Source organism: Eptesicus fuscus, chromosome 7 (assembly GCF_027574615.1).
Source record: "Eptesicus fuscus isolate TK198812 chromosome 7, DD_ASM_mEF_20220401, whole genome shotgun sequence".
Lineage (NCBI taxonomy): Eukaryota > Metazoa > Chordata > Mammalia > Chiroptera > Vespertilionidae > Eptesicus > Eptesicus fuscus.
Genome location: NC_072479.1, coordinates 97,629,948 through 97,643,895, shown reverse-complemented (window position 1 = coordinate 97,643,895; position 13,948 = coordinate 97,629,948). Strand labels below are relative to the sequence as shown.

The following is a 13,948-nucleotide window of genomic DNA, read 5'->3' as shown; positions in this document are numbered from 1 at the left end:
TCTGTAAACCCAACCCACACTGGATTACTTTAGAGCAAATCCAGGACATTATGTCCTTTCATCTGAAAATACTTGGGTATGTATTCATGAAAGATGAGGACAGCCCACTTTTTGAGGCTCCAGATTTGTTTTTGAAAGTTCCAAAACAAGTTAACCAATTTTGTGGTCTAGTTTGAATTTGTGCATTGAACAAACCAGTGTTTTCAACACACACTCACACACACACACACACACACACACTCACAGACACACACACACACACAATCACACACACACACTCACACACACACACACACACATACACACGCACACACACACACACACACACAATACAGTGATTGTGTGGTGAGAGCATGAAAGAGTCCAAACTGAGGTCCTTCTTGAATGTGAAACCCTGGCCAGTCTCGCTCGCCCAAGATGCGCCCCCCCCCCCCCCGCCGCCCCCCGCTGCCCCCCGTCCTTCTACCCTTGTGTTTGGCCCTGATGTTTCCTGAGTCCTCCAGTAATGGTCACATCTTTGTGCCTTTTCCCTTGTGGATACTTCTGCCTGGGTCACTCTTTCCTCTACCTGGCGAACTCCTGCTTGACCGTCAAAACCCAATGCAAATGTCCTCTTGTCCATGACACCTCTTCCAACCACCTTCCTCTCCCACAGATGACCACTCAGCTTCTTTGCTTCTGCAGCGTTTTCTTCATACTTCCCTTGAATGTTTGCATTGTTGAGTAAAAGTCATTTGTTTATAAATCTGCTGCCCCCAACAGCCTGTCGCCCCTTGAGGGCAGGGCCTGGGTCTTCTCTGTGTACCCCGGGGGCTGGTGTGAAAGGCAGTCTGGCCCTAACGCATGGACTCTGGCCTCAGCCAACCTGGGCAAGATATTTAATTCCGTCTTGTTTCTCTCGCTGGTGAACGAGGGCTCGTGCTAGCGCTCTCACAGGGCTTTCGAGAGGATTAAATGAGATGCGTCTGTTCAGCTGCTGTGGGCCGCCACCTGCAGACACTGAATAATCGCTGGCCTCTGTCATCGGTGGCCGGCATGACGCCTTCGTTAAAGGAGCCCCTACATCCAAGGGCATGTCTCGTCCTTTGACACAAGGCCCCAGTGTCTGCTGGGGTCTTGGTAGTTTTCCCGTGTGAGAGACGGTGGAAATTTCCCTGCTGGTCCTGAGCCTCAGACCCTGCCGTGGAGGCTTCGGACCAGCTCCTGCAGGGCCGCCCGGGCTCCTGCTCACCCCTCACCATGACACTGGGGACATGGAGGTCGTTTCCAGGAGGATGGGGCACTGGTTTTGTAAGGGAGAGGGGGGGCGGGGGGAGATTTCCTCTCTCCCACTCTGCTCATGGGTGCCCAGTAACCATGTTTATTGATGCTTTTGGCTCCTAAACATTCCTATCAGCCCTGTGCTTTATCAACTTGTGAGAATATGCCAGAAGCAGAGATCTCCCTTGCTCCCATCAGGGACTAAGGGTCTGGCTCAGGCCCCCGCTGGTAAGGGCTGAAAGCAGTGGGGAATGAGGCCGGCAAGGTTTGACACACAGAAGGCAAGCACCTGCGAGCTGGTGTTGGTTTGCCAGGAAAAGCCCTCCTCCCTCCCGGGGACTGTAGTCATGGGATGCCCCGCTGGACACCGTCAGTACTTCTGACCCCTGGCATTGCCAAAGCATGATCCTTCTTCACTCGAAGTTGCTAAGACATTCATTTGCCTTCACAGTTTGCGATCGCTGGAAATACATATCCAGGGCCTTTCCAAAATGTATGTAAAAGTCAGGCACACCCTCGCTGGTTTGGTCCAGTGGATAGAGCGTCGGCCTATGGACTGAAGGGTCCCAGGTTCGATTCAGGCCAAGGGCACACGCCCGGGTTGCGGGCTCAGTCCCCAGTGAGGGGTGTGCGGGAGGCAGCCGATCAATGATTCTCTCTCATCGTTGATGTTTCAATCTCTCTCTCTCTCTCCCTCTCCCTTCCTCTCTGAAATCAATAAAAATATATTTTAAAAAAAATAAATAATAAATAAAATAAAAGTCAGGCACCATCCATCCGAGGGAACGGTACTGGCAATATAAAGGAATGAAGTACGGATATATCCACAACATGGATGAACCTTGAGGACATATGCCACATGAAAGAACCAGCCATGGCATGTCACATGTTGTATGATTTTATTTACAGGAAATTTCCAGCACAGGCAAATCTATGGAGACACAGAGTAGACCACTGGCTGCCAGGGACTGGAGGGATGAATGGGCAGTGACGGGCAATGGGTGTGCGGTGACGAAAAGGTTCTGAAATGAGATCATAGTGGCAATAGTTGCGCAACTCTGGGAACATACGACCAACACTGAATCACACACATTACAGAGGGTGAGTTTTGGGGCATGTGAATTATGTCTCAATAAAGCTGCTGGTTATGCAAAATCTACAGGATAAAAACCAGGTAGAGTGTCAGTATACTTAAGAAAGATCAGATCAATCCGTTGTATCCATTTAGTGATAAATGTTTAAATAATTTCAAAGCAGTTTTGACAATGCAGGTACAAAATGGGAAGCTCTAAAAGACAAAACAGTGTCCAGGGAGGTATCAGGTGGTAATTTGGCTTTTGGGGGAATGATTTTACGTGAATGTTAGTTCAAATCACCCCAGAGCATCTCTGGCTGGGATCCCGCATTCGGAGCATGTGTTTGACATACAAACTTCACGACAGCCTTCGTTGCTGGTGGGCCTGTTCCCATTTACAGATAAAGCAACGGAGTCCCCGAAAAGTTAGGACATGTGCCCGAGGGCACCCCAGGAGGCAATGACACCAACAGTATGTGAAGTCCGTCTGGCTTCAAGGCCTCCATTCGCTCTTCCTCCTTCTTCTAGGGCATCCCACAGAGTTTCTCTGAACCAGAGGAAATAGCTCCCTTTGCTTAGAACCCCAATGAAGCAATATCATTTCTATGCAATGCCAACAAGAGTAACTTTAACCAAAGTTTTATTCATTTTAATCTTAAGAGATCACATGTGTGAGCATAAACTAAAGCAAAAAAAAAAAAAAAAAAGTGGTACCAAAGTATTGCTATTATTATTTAGCTATTTTCACTAAGAAGAGGAACACTAAGTTCCCGTAGTGGGATCGTCTGACTTGATTAGGGGACTTCTTCACCGTCTAGAAATGGAGCCGGAACAAGAGTAGGAATAAAAGAATCTTGCAATGGAAACCTGGTTCTTACAGCCATGGGATTCAGGATGGGCTTCGGCACTTTGGGTCCTTCAGACACCCTGCGCCACCCCCCCACCCCCGCCCCAGTGGCACTGTGGCGCTCAGGATGTGAGGGATACCCAGGAGGGTCTCGTGGGAGACGGGCTGGCCTCCTGAACCCGTCTGTGCCATAAACATCACACGGGCGAGAACAAGAAACGCGTATTTGCAGACAAATATTGCTATCGGTTTATTTTTGACCATTCCGTTTCTCAGGGAAACAGGAAATGTAAGAGAAAAGGATGTTTGTATTTCAGTAGGGCAGGTTTAGTTGGATTTTTCTAAATATGCTGCCAGTATTTTTCCAAGAAACACTAAACGTAGGAGGAGGTGATACAGAGGGTTCAGAGGTGGGATTCGAAGGGCAGAGAGCGTTACACGGGGCAGAGCCCACAGACCTCATCTGTGTCGTGGGCCCTCCTGGGTCCCAGAGCTGGGTGTAGGGCAGACCCACGAAGGCAGAAGGCAGGTGGGACCTCTATCTTGGGCACCTGGTGGGTGGTGGGACCATTGACTGATGTCAGGATATAAGAGGAGGAAAAAGCATTTTCAATGGGAGTTCATGAGATCACTTGGAACTGTTGAGTTGGAGGTGCCTGCAGGACCACCTGGAGGCCAAGTTCAGAGGGAGGTCTGTCATGCAGGAGAAGCCTGAAGGTTCATGATGAACAAGGGTCACAGACCCACAGCTTCCACAGTCTAGTGAGGAGGTCAGACATTTGTCCAGCAATCGCACAAATAAGTTTAAAAATGGCAGACGTTCTAAGAAGGAGAGAGAGGTGAGCGGGCATGACCTACGCAGGCAGGGAGGTGAGAGCCAGCTTCTTGGGGAAGTGACATTGGAGCTGCAACCTGAAGCAAGGATAGGAGGAGCAGGGGCAGCATTCCAGGTGATGAGTACAGCACGTCCAAAGGCCCTGTGGCCAGCGGGAGCCAGGCCAATGTCAAGGTCAGAGAGAAAGCTGATAAGGCGGATGGGGAACCACAGGTAAGATGGGGTTGGGGAAGCAGGCAGGGGCCAGATCCCTCAGAGCCCTGCAGGCTGTGGTGAGGAACTGTTTTCTCTTTACGTGCTTCAGGCACGTAGGTGGCATTTTGTAGGTTTGTCACAACATTAAAGGATTAGAAAGGGTTGCCAAAGGTTGTCTTGTCTCTCCCCCTCCCTCAGACAGGAGCGCCATTATGTGCAACCCCTAAATTCCAAGGAGATTGTCAGATGCTGCAATACCAAGGTTAAGGCTTATCAAGCAGCTGTCAGGATGTCTCTGTTCTCCCTTTTGAAAGAATCTTTTTTAAATGCCTATAACAAAGCCCGTCTCCGGGCTGCCCCATTTCTGTCAAAGGGGTCATCACTCTTCCTGCTCACGACCTGGGCATCAGGCTTCCTTCCCCTCGTCCCTCCCCTGCCCACGTCCAAGGAGTGGCTGAGTTTTCCCGATCGGCCTTTGATGTCCCCCCGCCCACCCTGGTCACCATGTCCCTGAGATCATAGCTGTGAGGGCGTGGGAACTGGTATGGATTGCCATGCTGCTTGTGCCAGGCCTTGGGCATCCTCTAACTCCACTGGCCATGACCAGTTCGTAACCGACATCTGGGTTTCAAGTAGTGAGTACCTCCTTTAGGCCGGTGGCCAGGGCAGACCTCTCTGGGGACAGAGCATTTCCACTGAGACCTCATTATGAGAAGGGACTGGCCTAGAAGAGTGTCAGGAAGAGTCTTTCAGAGAAAGGCAGCAGCATGTGCAAAGGCCCTGTGGCAGGGGGGAGTGTGGCCCATGCAGTAAAGAACTGAAAGGCTTGGGGGGGGGGGAGCATAGCTGTAGGCAGAGGTTGGATGGGGAGGGGGAGAAACAGATGATGAAACGGAGAGGCCGGCAAGAATTAGACTAGGCAGAGCCTCCCGGGCATGGCACAGAGATCCAGCTCCTCCTTGAAATCTTCCCAGACTCCTTGGGTCCTTGATTTGCTCCTCCAGGCCTTGCCTTCTCTATCACTGAGCCGGGATTTAAATCTCCAGAACGTCACGGATGTAGAGGGAATTGCCTCCTTCATTGGAAAGTGGCCCCGACCCCTCAGGTCCCAGCTCCCCCATCCCCGGGCGTGAAGACGAGGTTGACACAGTGCTGATCTGGGCTCGCTCTGCTCAGCCTCCAACCCCCCCAGGAGAACGCCCAGCCCGGGCACTGGGCCACCCCCACTGATTTTGATTTCTTGGGAGAGTTGAATAGGGCCCTTATCTGGGTGGGGATCTCTGGTTTCAAAAATTGATCTGCCCCTTCTCACCGGATGTTAGGCTGCTCATGCCACTGGGCAGTGCTGAACTCTGGGGCCCCCGGGGCATGTGAGCGGGGACGGGGAGCCTGTGAGAAGCTGGTGCAGGGCTTGCCATCCCCAGGGAAACTAATAAAGCTATTGTTGGGAAGGGAAGAGAGAAAATAGCCGACAAGATGTTTTTTGTTCTCCGTGACCTGCCTGTGTTCGGGAAGGGGCTGGCGTGTTGCAAGTGGGAATGGCCTTTGAAGCCCATTTGAACAGCTTGGGAAGGGAGAGGGCTGGGGAGTGGAGACCAGACCGGGGTAGCAGGGATAAGCCCCGCCGCTCTAACTGTCCGACCTTGGATAAATGACCCGCCTCTGACGTCTCCTCCATCGCATGGGGAAAGGGAAGAATGCTAACTAACAGGGGTGGGCACAAGTAGGTTTACAGTTGTGAGTACAGAAAACACGGAGTTTATTCTCGTATTATTATTTATGAATTATTGTGTTATTTTCCATACAAACACCTATAAACCTACTTTTGCCCACCCCTGTACATAAAGTGCCCGGAACCATTGCTGGCTCGTACAAGACGCTCAGTGAATGTAGCTGCTATTAGCCTGGGAGTTGCTGTGGTGAGTGGACTCACCCGGGGAGCAACACCATGGCGCCCACTTTCATCTCTTGGGCTCTAACAAGTGACTTTGGAAACCTATCCGAATGTCTCCAAATTCTGCCGATTTTCCCCTTGCAAGGGCTCTTGGCCTGGCCTCTAGGAATTAAGACATGCTTTTATAAGGACCTGTGGACCGATGTTTAGCGGTCATTCCTGAGTGGCAGAGAGGGAACTACACACATGTCCTGGGCCAGCAGTGTTCTAGAAGCTGGGGGTGCAACAGGGAACCAGCGAGGCCGGCTGGAGATCACACCAGGCACCTTGCTCAGCACAGCGCCTCGCACGGTGTGACCAATAAATGCATGTGCCCCTTGGTGGGCGTGGCCCCGTGGTCTTGAAACCTTACAGGGTGGCCTGGAGAGGGCTTGGGAGAGGGAATGAGAATTTCCAGATATTTGAAGGTTGTTGGGGAAATGACATAAGGCAGCACTGTAACAGGAATAACGGAGCTGCCATTCATTTGGGTACTCACAACGGAAGTGCTTCGCATGCTGTAACTCACTTAATTCTCACAGGAACCCTACGGAATGGGTACTCATCATCCCCATTTCATAGACAAGGAAACTGAGGCACAGATCTATGTAGTAGCTTGGCAGAGGTCACACAAGCCAGGATGTGAAACCGGTCAGTTTGCTTCCCTCTGCCATGTCTCCGATTGGTGGATGCCCCAGGCAGACAGGTTTTAAGGGCGGGAGCTTCCTATGGAAGCCAGAAGCATTGGCATTTGAGCCGCGGCAGAATGACCACCTGTCAAAGCATCCTTGTGGGGATTCCTGGGGGTGTCAGATGACTGAATGTTTCTGAATGTTTCACAGGCAGCGCCCAGCGCCTTGGCGGAGATGCTCTGAGATGGTAATGAGTGATTTCCTCTTGTCTCTTCCAGCTCACAGCCCCTCACTTCCCCGTGGTGGTCAAGCTGGGACATGCCCACGCCGGAATGGGAAAGGTATGAGAAGCAGCTCTCACACTCATGTTCATACTCATACAGACGCCCTGTTCCCCTCTCTGTCTGTCCCCCACCACCCCCAAAGTGCACTCCCCCTCCTGCTCAGCCCTTTTCCTCTGAGCTCCCGGAGCTTGGAACCTCTTTCCTGCTCTGTCCGGACTTGCCAAAACCAAGCTGGAACTGCTAGCTAATTGTCTCCTGTGATTGTGGCTTCAGGTAATGAATGTAAAGCATCTTGTAAAAGGTGATTCTTTTGTACCTGTCATCATCTATGCCATGGCTGGCTGTAAGCTCATGGCTTTGTCACCTGCCAGGCTAACATCTAGAACGTGGCTAATACATCGGGCTCCATGGAGGAAGTCCCTGGAGCCAGTTAGCTTCTGTGAAAGTAGATGATGTATTTTACACCATCGCAGCTGACATATTGGTCTGATTCTTTCCGTTGCAAATATAGACACACTACTCACATTTGGGGGAGAGAGTTAATTCACTGGTCCGAGCCATCAGGAAGTCTAGAATAGTTCGTGATAGATTAGGACAGCGCTGGATTCAGGAACTCAAGTAATACTGACAGAGCTCAGTCTCCTCTATCTCTTGACTCTGCTCATCTCTACTTGGTGTGTTCTTCAGACAGTCGGCATGGCTATGGGTGGCCCACCTGGTCTTTAAGCATCTCTATGTCTGACCTCATGGAGGGGCATTGATTGGCCTTGCTTGGGTTCCTGTGCCCGCTCTGAACAAGTGGATATGGAGATGTATTCAGCCCCACTCAAACCATACCGATCAGGGTCTCCACAGGAAATGGCGATTTACTCCTTGGTAAGGGGGCGGGAGTGTGGGGAAGTGGTGGGCAGTGGCTACCACAGGCCGCCTCTCAAACTTCTGGCACCAATAGAACCACATGAGAACATGTAGGTCTCAGCGCCTGCCATCCCTGTTGGAGGGACCTGAGCCCAAGCACCAGGTCCAATGCAGGGGTCCTAGGTCAAGGACAGCAGGAGCCAGTAGCAACCTTGCTCTGGGAAGGCCCACCCAGCCGCAAATAATCCTGCACCTTACACCTTTGTTCTTCCCCACCCTGTGTTCCTTCTGCATCATCGCTTCCCACCTAAACTCCATCCCCTTCAGGCAGCAAAGAATGGAAAGAGCCCAGCAGGTCAGGCCATGACCCCAGCTCTGATGTCCTGAACTTGAGCCAGTTACCATCTAACTTCCCTTGCCTCCTCATCTGTGGAATGATGACCATTCCAATGATTATCTTTAAACTGCATCTCCCTCCATGCTACATCTCCCTAAAGAGTACACACTGTGGGGGTGGGGCTTTGCCTGTTTGCACCACCCCCCACCCCCACTGTATCTGTTAAGGGCCCCGGTGCACAGTGGCCCCTTGGGTTATTGGTGGACTGAATGGAGGAGTGAGCCCCTGTTTTGATGCATCCCCGTGTCTGTTCCCATGGCCTCTCCTCCCAACCCCGCAATTCTGTTGAGGCTGCCCTCCCCCTGGTCCTCAATAACCTAACCCAATGGTCGGCAAACTGCAGCTCGCGAGCCACAAGCGGCTCTTGGGCCCCTTGAGTGTGGCTCTTCCACAAAATACCACAGCCTGGGCGAGTCTATTTTGTAGAAGTGGCGTTAGAAGAAGTTTAAGTTTAAAAGATTTGGCTCTCAAAAGAAATTTCAATCGTTGTACTGTTGATATTTGGCTCTGTTGACTAATGAGTTTGCCGACCACGGACCTAACCCAATGGGCACTTTTGCTGAATCGAGCTCTCTGTGTCATTTAAATTAGCCGCCATCCCTTCTGTCCCAAAGCCCTTCCTCCAGGGAACTCCCGGCTCTCCTCTTCTCTCTCTGACCACTGCTTCTGTGTCCTCCCAGGACCCTTCTTCCTGTTCCATTTCTCACCACCTATTCCATCACCACGCACTATCTGAGCGCTCATCTACTCTTCCATCATCAGCGGCATCTACACGCCAACAGCCGGCCCCCAATCACACTTCCTATCCAGAGCACCAGACTCATATCCAGTCCCCGCTCAGCATCTCCACCTTGTCTCCCATGGAAACCTCAGACTCTGCACATTGCAGACCATGCCCATGATCTTCCCAGACACCCTGCTCCCCCTCCTGGTCTCCCTCCTCCCCCTCCTCCTCCCATGACCGTATCTAGAGCAGAAACTGCCAGTCCTCCCGTTGTCCCTGGGAGTCATCACCTCTCCTCCTCCATGTCCAAATGGTCATCAAGTCCTTGCTTGCCCGTTATTAATGTCTCTCCAACTTGTCCCCTTCTTTCCACCTACTGCCACCATGTTGGACAATTCTTGTAACGTTAGAGGGTTCCCAAGAATTAAATTCTGTTTCTAAAGCTTAAAATCATCCCAGACAGGAAATAAAAAGGAAGGAAATACTTAAAGAGACTGACACGGTGCTGGGGGGCGGAGGTGGGTGCCTCTGAGAAACGCAGGCCCAACAGGGACTCGGAACACATGGAAAGGAGGACACATCTCCAAGGATGGAAAGCGTCACCAACCGGAATAAACTGAGGTTTCAGGAAACGCTGAGAGCAAGGGAAAGGGGCTTCCTCTGGCTGTTTGGAATGAGGAAACTGTCAGAAACGGTCTGGACGCGCCGGCTGAGCAGATGATGTCATATTCATGGCCAAGAGAGAGAAAAACAAAATTGCCACCTTCTATGGTACTTCCAGCTCCTCTCGAGAAGGGAGATTGTCTGGAGCCAAGCAGAGCACGTCTTGGGAGAAACTGGCAGAGCCTGCGGATGAACTGAGTGTTGCTGGGAGCCCACCTGGCGCCCTGTGCGTGCGATCACTGAGCCGTCCATCCTATTTCTCCTCTGCTCCTGTGTGTTGATGGGGGCCTGCTCTGTGCCAAGAACCAGAGGATGAGTAGGCCCCAGTCTCTGCTCTCAGTGAACTGGGGAGATGGTCACATAAAGGATTACATGCAATGTTTTTTGGAGATCTGCTAGAAGGCTGCGCAGGGCTGTAGTGGGATAGAAGGAAGAAGATTTTAATGTAGCTCGAAGGAAGGAGCTTCATTCCACCTAGGGGGTGGAAGGATGGAAAAAAGCTTCTACCTCAGGGGAAATGTGGGTGGTTTGGTGTGCCTGGGAATGTAAGGAATTCCAACAAAGAAGAACGACTGGAAGGAAAGAGATGGATGAATACCCTCTTGTATTAAAACAAGCACGATAGGTGTCACGAGGCACAGGAATCAAACACCGTGCAGTTTGGGGAGCACTTAGGTAGGAGGTGATCATGGGGAACACCAGGAGTTCTTCAGAAATAAGTCCAACTAGGCCAATGGTTCATATGAGCAGAGGATGGTTCTGGCCCCCAGGCAGCATTTGGCCATGTCTATACAATTTGGGTTGTTACAGCGAGGGGTGGGAGAGGTTCTACTGGCATCTGGCATCTACCAGGTGGAGGCCAAGGATGCTGCTGAACATCCTCCAAGACCTGAGACGGTCCCCCACCCCCAACAGAAAATTATACAACCCAAAATGTCAGCAGTGTCAAGGCTGAGAAACCCTGGACAAGACTAATTTCATTTCCTTTTTTCTTTGTTGAAAGTTTTACCAGACTGTAAACCAGAGGAGGCAGTCATTATTATAGAGTTCAACATGCTCCAAAGTCTGTCCCAAAGAATTACAATTATAGGTTTGAAAAACGCTGTGTTCAAATAAATCTTATTGCAGAACTTCTCAGAGTCATGAATTTTGTTTACATACATTGTAGGGATAAAAGAACATGAAAAAGTGAGCAGAATTTCCCAGATTTACCTGACCATTTCTTTATTGAGATACTTGTCCTTTTATTAATTTGTAAAAACTCTTTGCATATTAAACACATTAATCCTTGGTCATAGTTTGCAACTACTTTTCTCCACTTGATGGTTACATTTTCATTTTATTACTCAGTTTTTAACCTTTAAAAAATGTAATCTAGTTCAATGTTTCCATCTTTGGGAGGCCTTATGTTATCGTTGCAAGGGGCATTGATTTGAATCTAGGTTACTCCGCCTGCTGGTTGTGACACCTTAGGTAAATTACTTAGCCTCCCCACCTTAGTTTCTTCTGGTGTAAAGTGAAGATAATAGTATCAAGCTCATAAACTTGTGAGGATTAAGAGACACTATGCATATCAAGCTCAGTGCCTAGAACCCAGTGGGCTCTCAATAAATATTAGCTGCCATTATTATTAAGAATGTTCAGCCCTGACTGGTCTGGATCAATGGATAGAGCGTTGGCCTGCGGACTGAGAGGTCCCAGGTTCGATTCCCGATCAAGGGCATGTACCTTGGTTGCGGGCACATCCCCTGTAGGAGGTGGGCAGGAGGCAGCTGGTCGATGTTTCTCTCTCATCGATGTTTCTAACTCTCTATCCCTCTCCCTTCCTCTCTGTAAAAAATCAGTGAAATATATATATTTTTTTTTTTTAAAAAATGTTCAGACCTGCTCTGGGGCCCAAAACCCAACTGAAGCCCATCAGGGAGGTATGACTAAGCAACAGCATCTGTCAGAGACTATTTCATTTGGCTGCCACTTCAGTGTGCGTCAGATGAGTAAGGAGTGGCCAAAACCTCTACTCCATAAATACCCAATAAATATATGAAAATGGGCTCAATCTCATGACTCATTAGGGAAATGCAAATTAAAACCACAGTGAGATGCTACTGTACAACCACCAGAATCAGTAAAGTTAGAAAGGTTAATAATACTAAGTGTTGATGATGACATGGAGCAGTTAGAACACATACGTGCGTGCACACGTGCGCGCATGGGCACACACACACACACACACACACACACACACACACACATCCCTAGTGAAAGTCTGAACTGTACAACTGCTTTGGAATACAGCTTGATATTATCCACAAGCTGAAGGCACACAGAAGCTCCTTCCGTTATGCCCAGCCTAAATGCCTGCATGTGTACACCAGTGTTTATAGCAGCTTGTTCACAGCTGCCAACACCCAGACATAGCCCAGGTGTCCATTAATAATAGAATAGATGCATCAATTACAGTATATTCAGACACATGGAAAATGCCCCACCAGGAAGATGAATGAACTACAACTATACAGACCAATGTGCATGGATCTCACAAACGCCATTGTCAGATTCAAAAGAATTCCTATTTGTATGTTCCATTTATATAAAATAAAATAAAAAACAGGGAAATTAAACTATAGTGTTAAAGTGGGATACATACTTGGGTAATAAAACCTTTTAAAAAGCAAGAACACTGTTACCATAAAAGTGTCGACATTATCCCCATGGGGGAGGGAAGGGTGCTCACGGAGATGAGGGTGAAGGCCCAGCTCTTGACTTGAGTGTATGTGGGTGTTTGCTTTGTGATAGCTCATTGAACTGTCGCTTCTGTACTGTGCAGAGCCTTGATATGTTATATTTTGAAGTCAAATAAGGTTTTCAGAATGTCACCCACTCTTGGGACATATTAATGGAGATCTGAGATCCAGACATGCCCTGGTCAGTCCATGGCCAGAAGACTATGGGTTCTGGGCTGTGCATCAGTCCTGGGTGTTTGAGAGAGACACTGACAGGTGAGCAAGTCGAGGGAAATTTGAGCTGAGCAGAAGGGAAGAGGCATCTGGCCAGCATCTTCAGAAACTCAGGGAATTGTTGTGGAGAGGTAGATTGGACTGATTCTCTACGACATCTAGTAGGCAAAGCAGGGAGCAAAGTCAGGGTGAAGGGAATGTCGGTTGTGTTGAAGGAGCAACTTTCTAGCAATCAGAGGTGGGCGTTAATGGAATGGACGGCCCTTTAGGCAGGAAGTTCTCATCAATGCAGAGTTTAGCAAAGATGAATACTTACTGGAGAGTTTCAAGAGAGTGTAAGCATCGTGTGAGATTCTTAGCCTGAGATGTTTGAACTCCCTGACACTGAGACAAATCTGTGTATGTGGTGTGAACATTTTTTGGGGGGAAAGAGAGTTCATAACCTTTTTCAGCTTTTCACAGGGGCCTGTGACCCTCCGAAAGGTTAAGACATCATGGAGATGATTCCTACATTATCTTAAAGAATGAGAATCCACTGTTTCAATCAATACTAAGAGCAGTCCATTGAAATGAATGGCATAAGATCATGTTACCACCAAAGGATTAGAAGCCAAGTGCAAGGCCATCTGCCAGCAGAGTGTGGGGGTAAAGTCTGGAGACTCTACAGTCAGGTTTTTTGGTTTAAATGTGGGTTTACCTTTTGCTGGTTGTGTGTCCTTAGGCAAATGGCTTAATCTCTCTGTGCCTCAATTTCCTCCTCTCTAATTTGGGGACAAGAATCTCCCAAAGTGTAGGGAGGTGCCTGGTAAATGCTCAGTGAATGGGCATTTAAAAATCCGCTGCAAGCATAAATATTCTGACTGCTTGACTGCTTATCTCAGCGGGGTCCTTAGGAGGAAGGGCAATAACAAACTGACTGTACCCGGGAGCCCGCCTTATCCTTATTTCAGACTTTCAGGGTTTGAGTCCAGCATCTCACCTGGAAGATAAAAACCTAAGGCCCAGAGAGGAAAAGGGTCTTACCCAAGACCACACAGTAGGGAAGTGTCTCCAAAAACAATACAGGAAGGGAAAGAAAGACCTTTGAGATTGTTTGGCCCAATAACAATTATAATAATAACTAGAGACCCAATGCACGAAATTCGTGCATGGGTAGGATCCCTAGGCCTGGCCGGTGATCAGGGCCGATCTGTGGGGCAACTGGCGGGGTGATTGGGGTGCCCCCGCTGGCACCCGCCTTAGCTGGCCTGGCACCACCCACTTGCTAGCCCCGCCCCCCAAGCCATGC

The 13,948-nt window shown here is 49.5% G+C and overlaps 1 protein-coding gene across 2 annotated transcripts in view; it reads left to right on the top strand.

Moving 5' to 3' along the window:
• SYN3 (synapsin III) overlaps positions 1–13,948 on the top strand; it is a 357,165-nt gene that overhangs the window by 291,316 nt on the left and 51,901 nt on the right. For both annotated transcript variants that reach the window (XM_008144703.3, XM_054719461.1), the window contains one exon: positions 7,056–7,118. In XM_008144703.3, the coding sequence (XP_008142925.1) occupies positions 7,056–7,118 (63 nt within the window). The remainder of the gene's footprint in view (positions 1–7,055; positions 7,119–13,948) is intronic.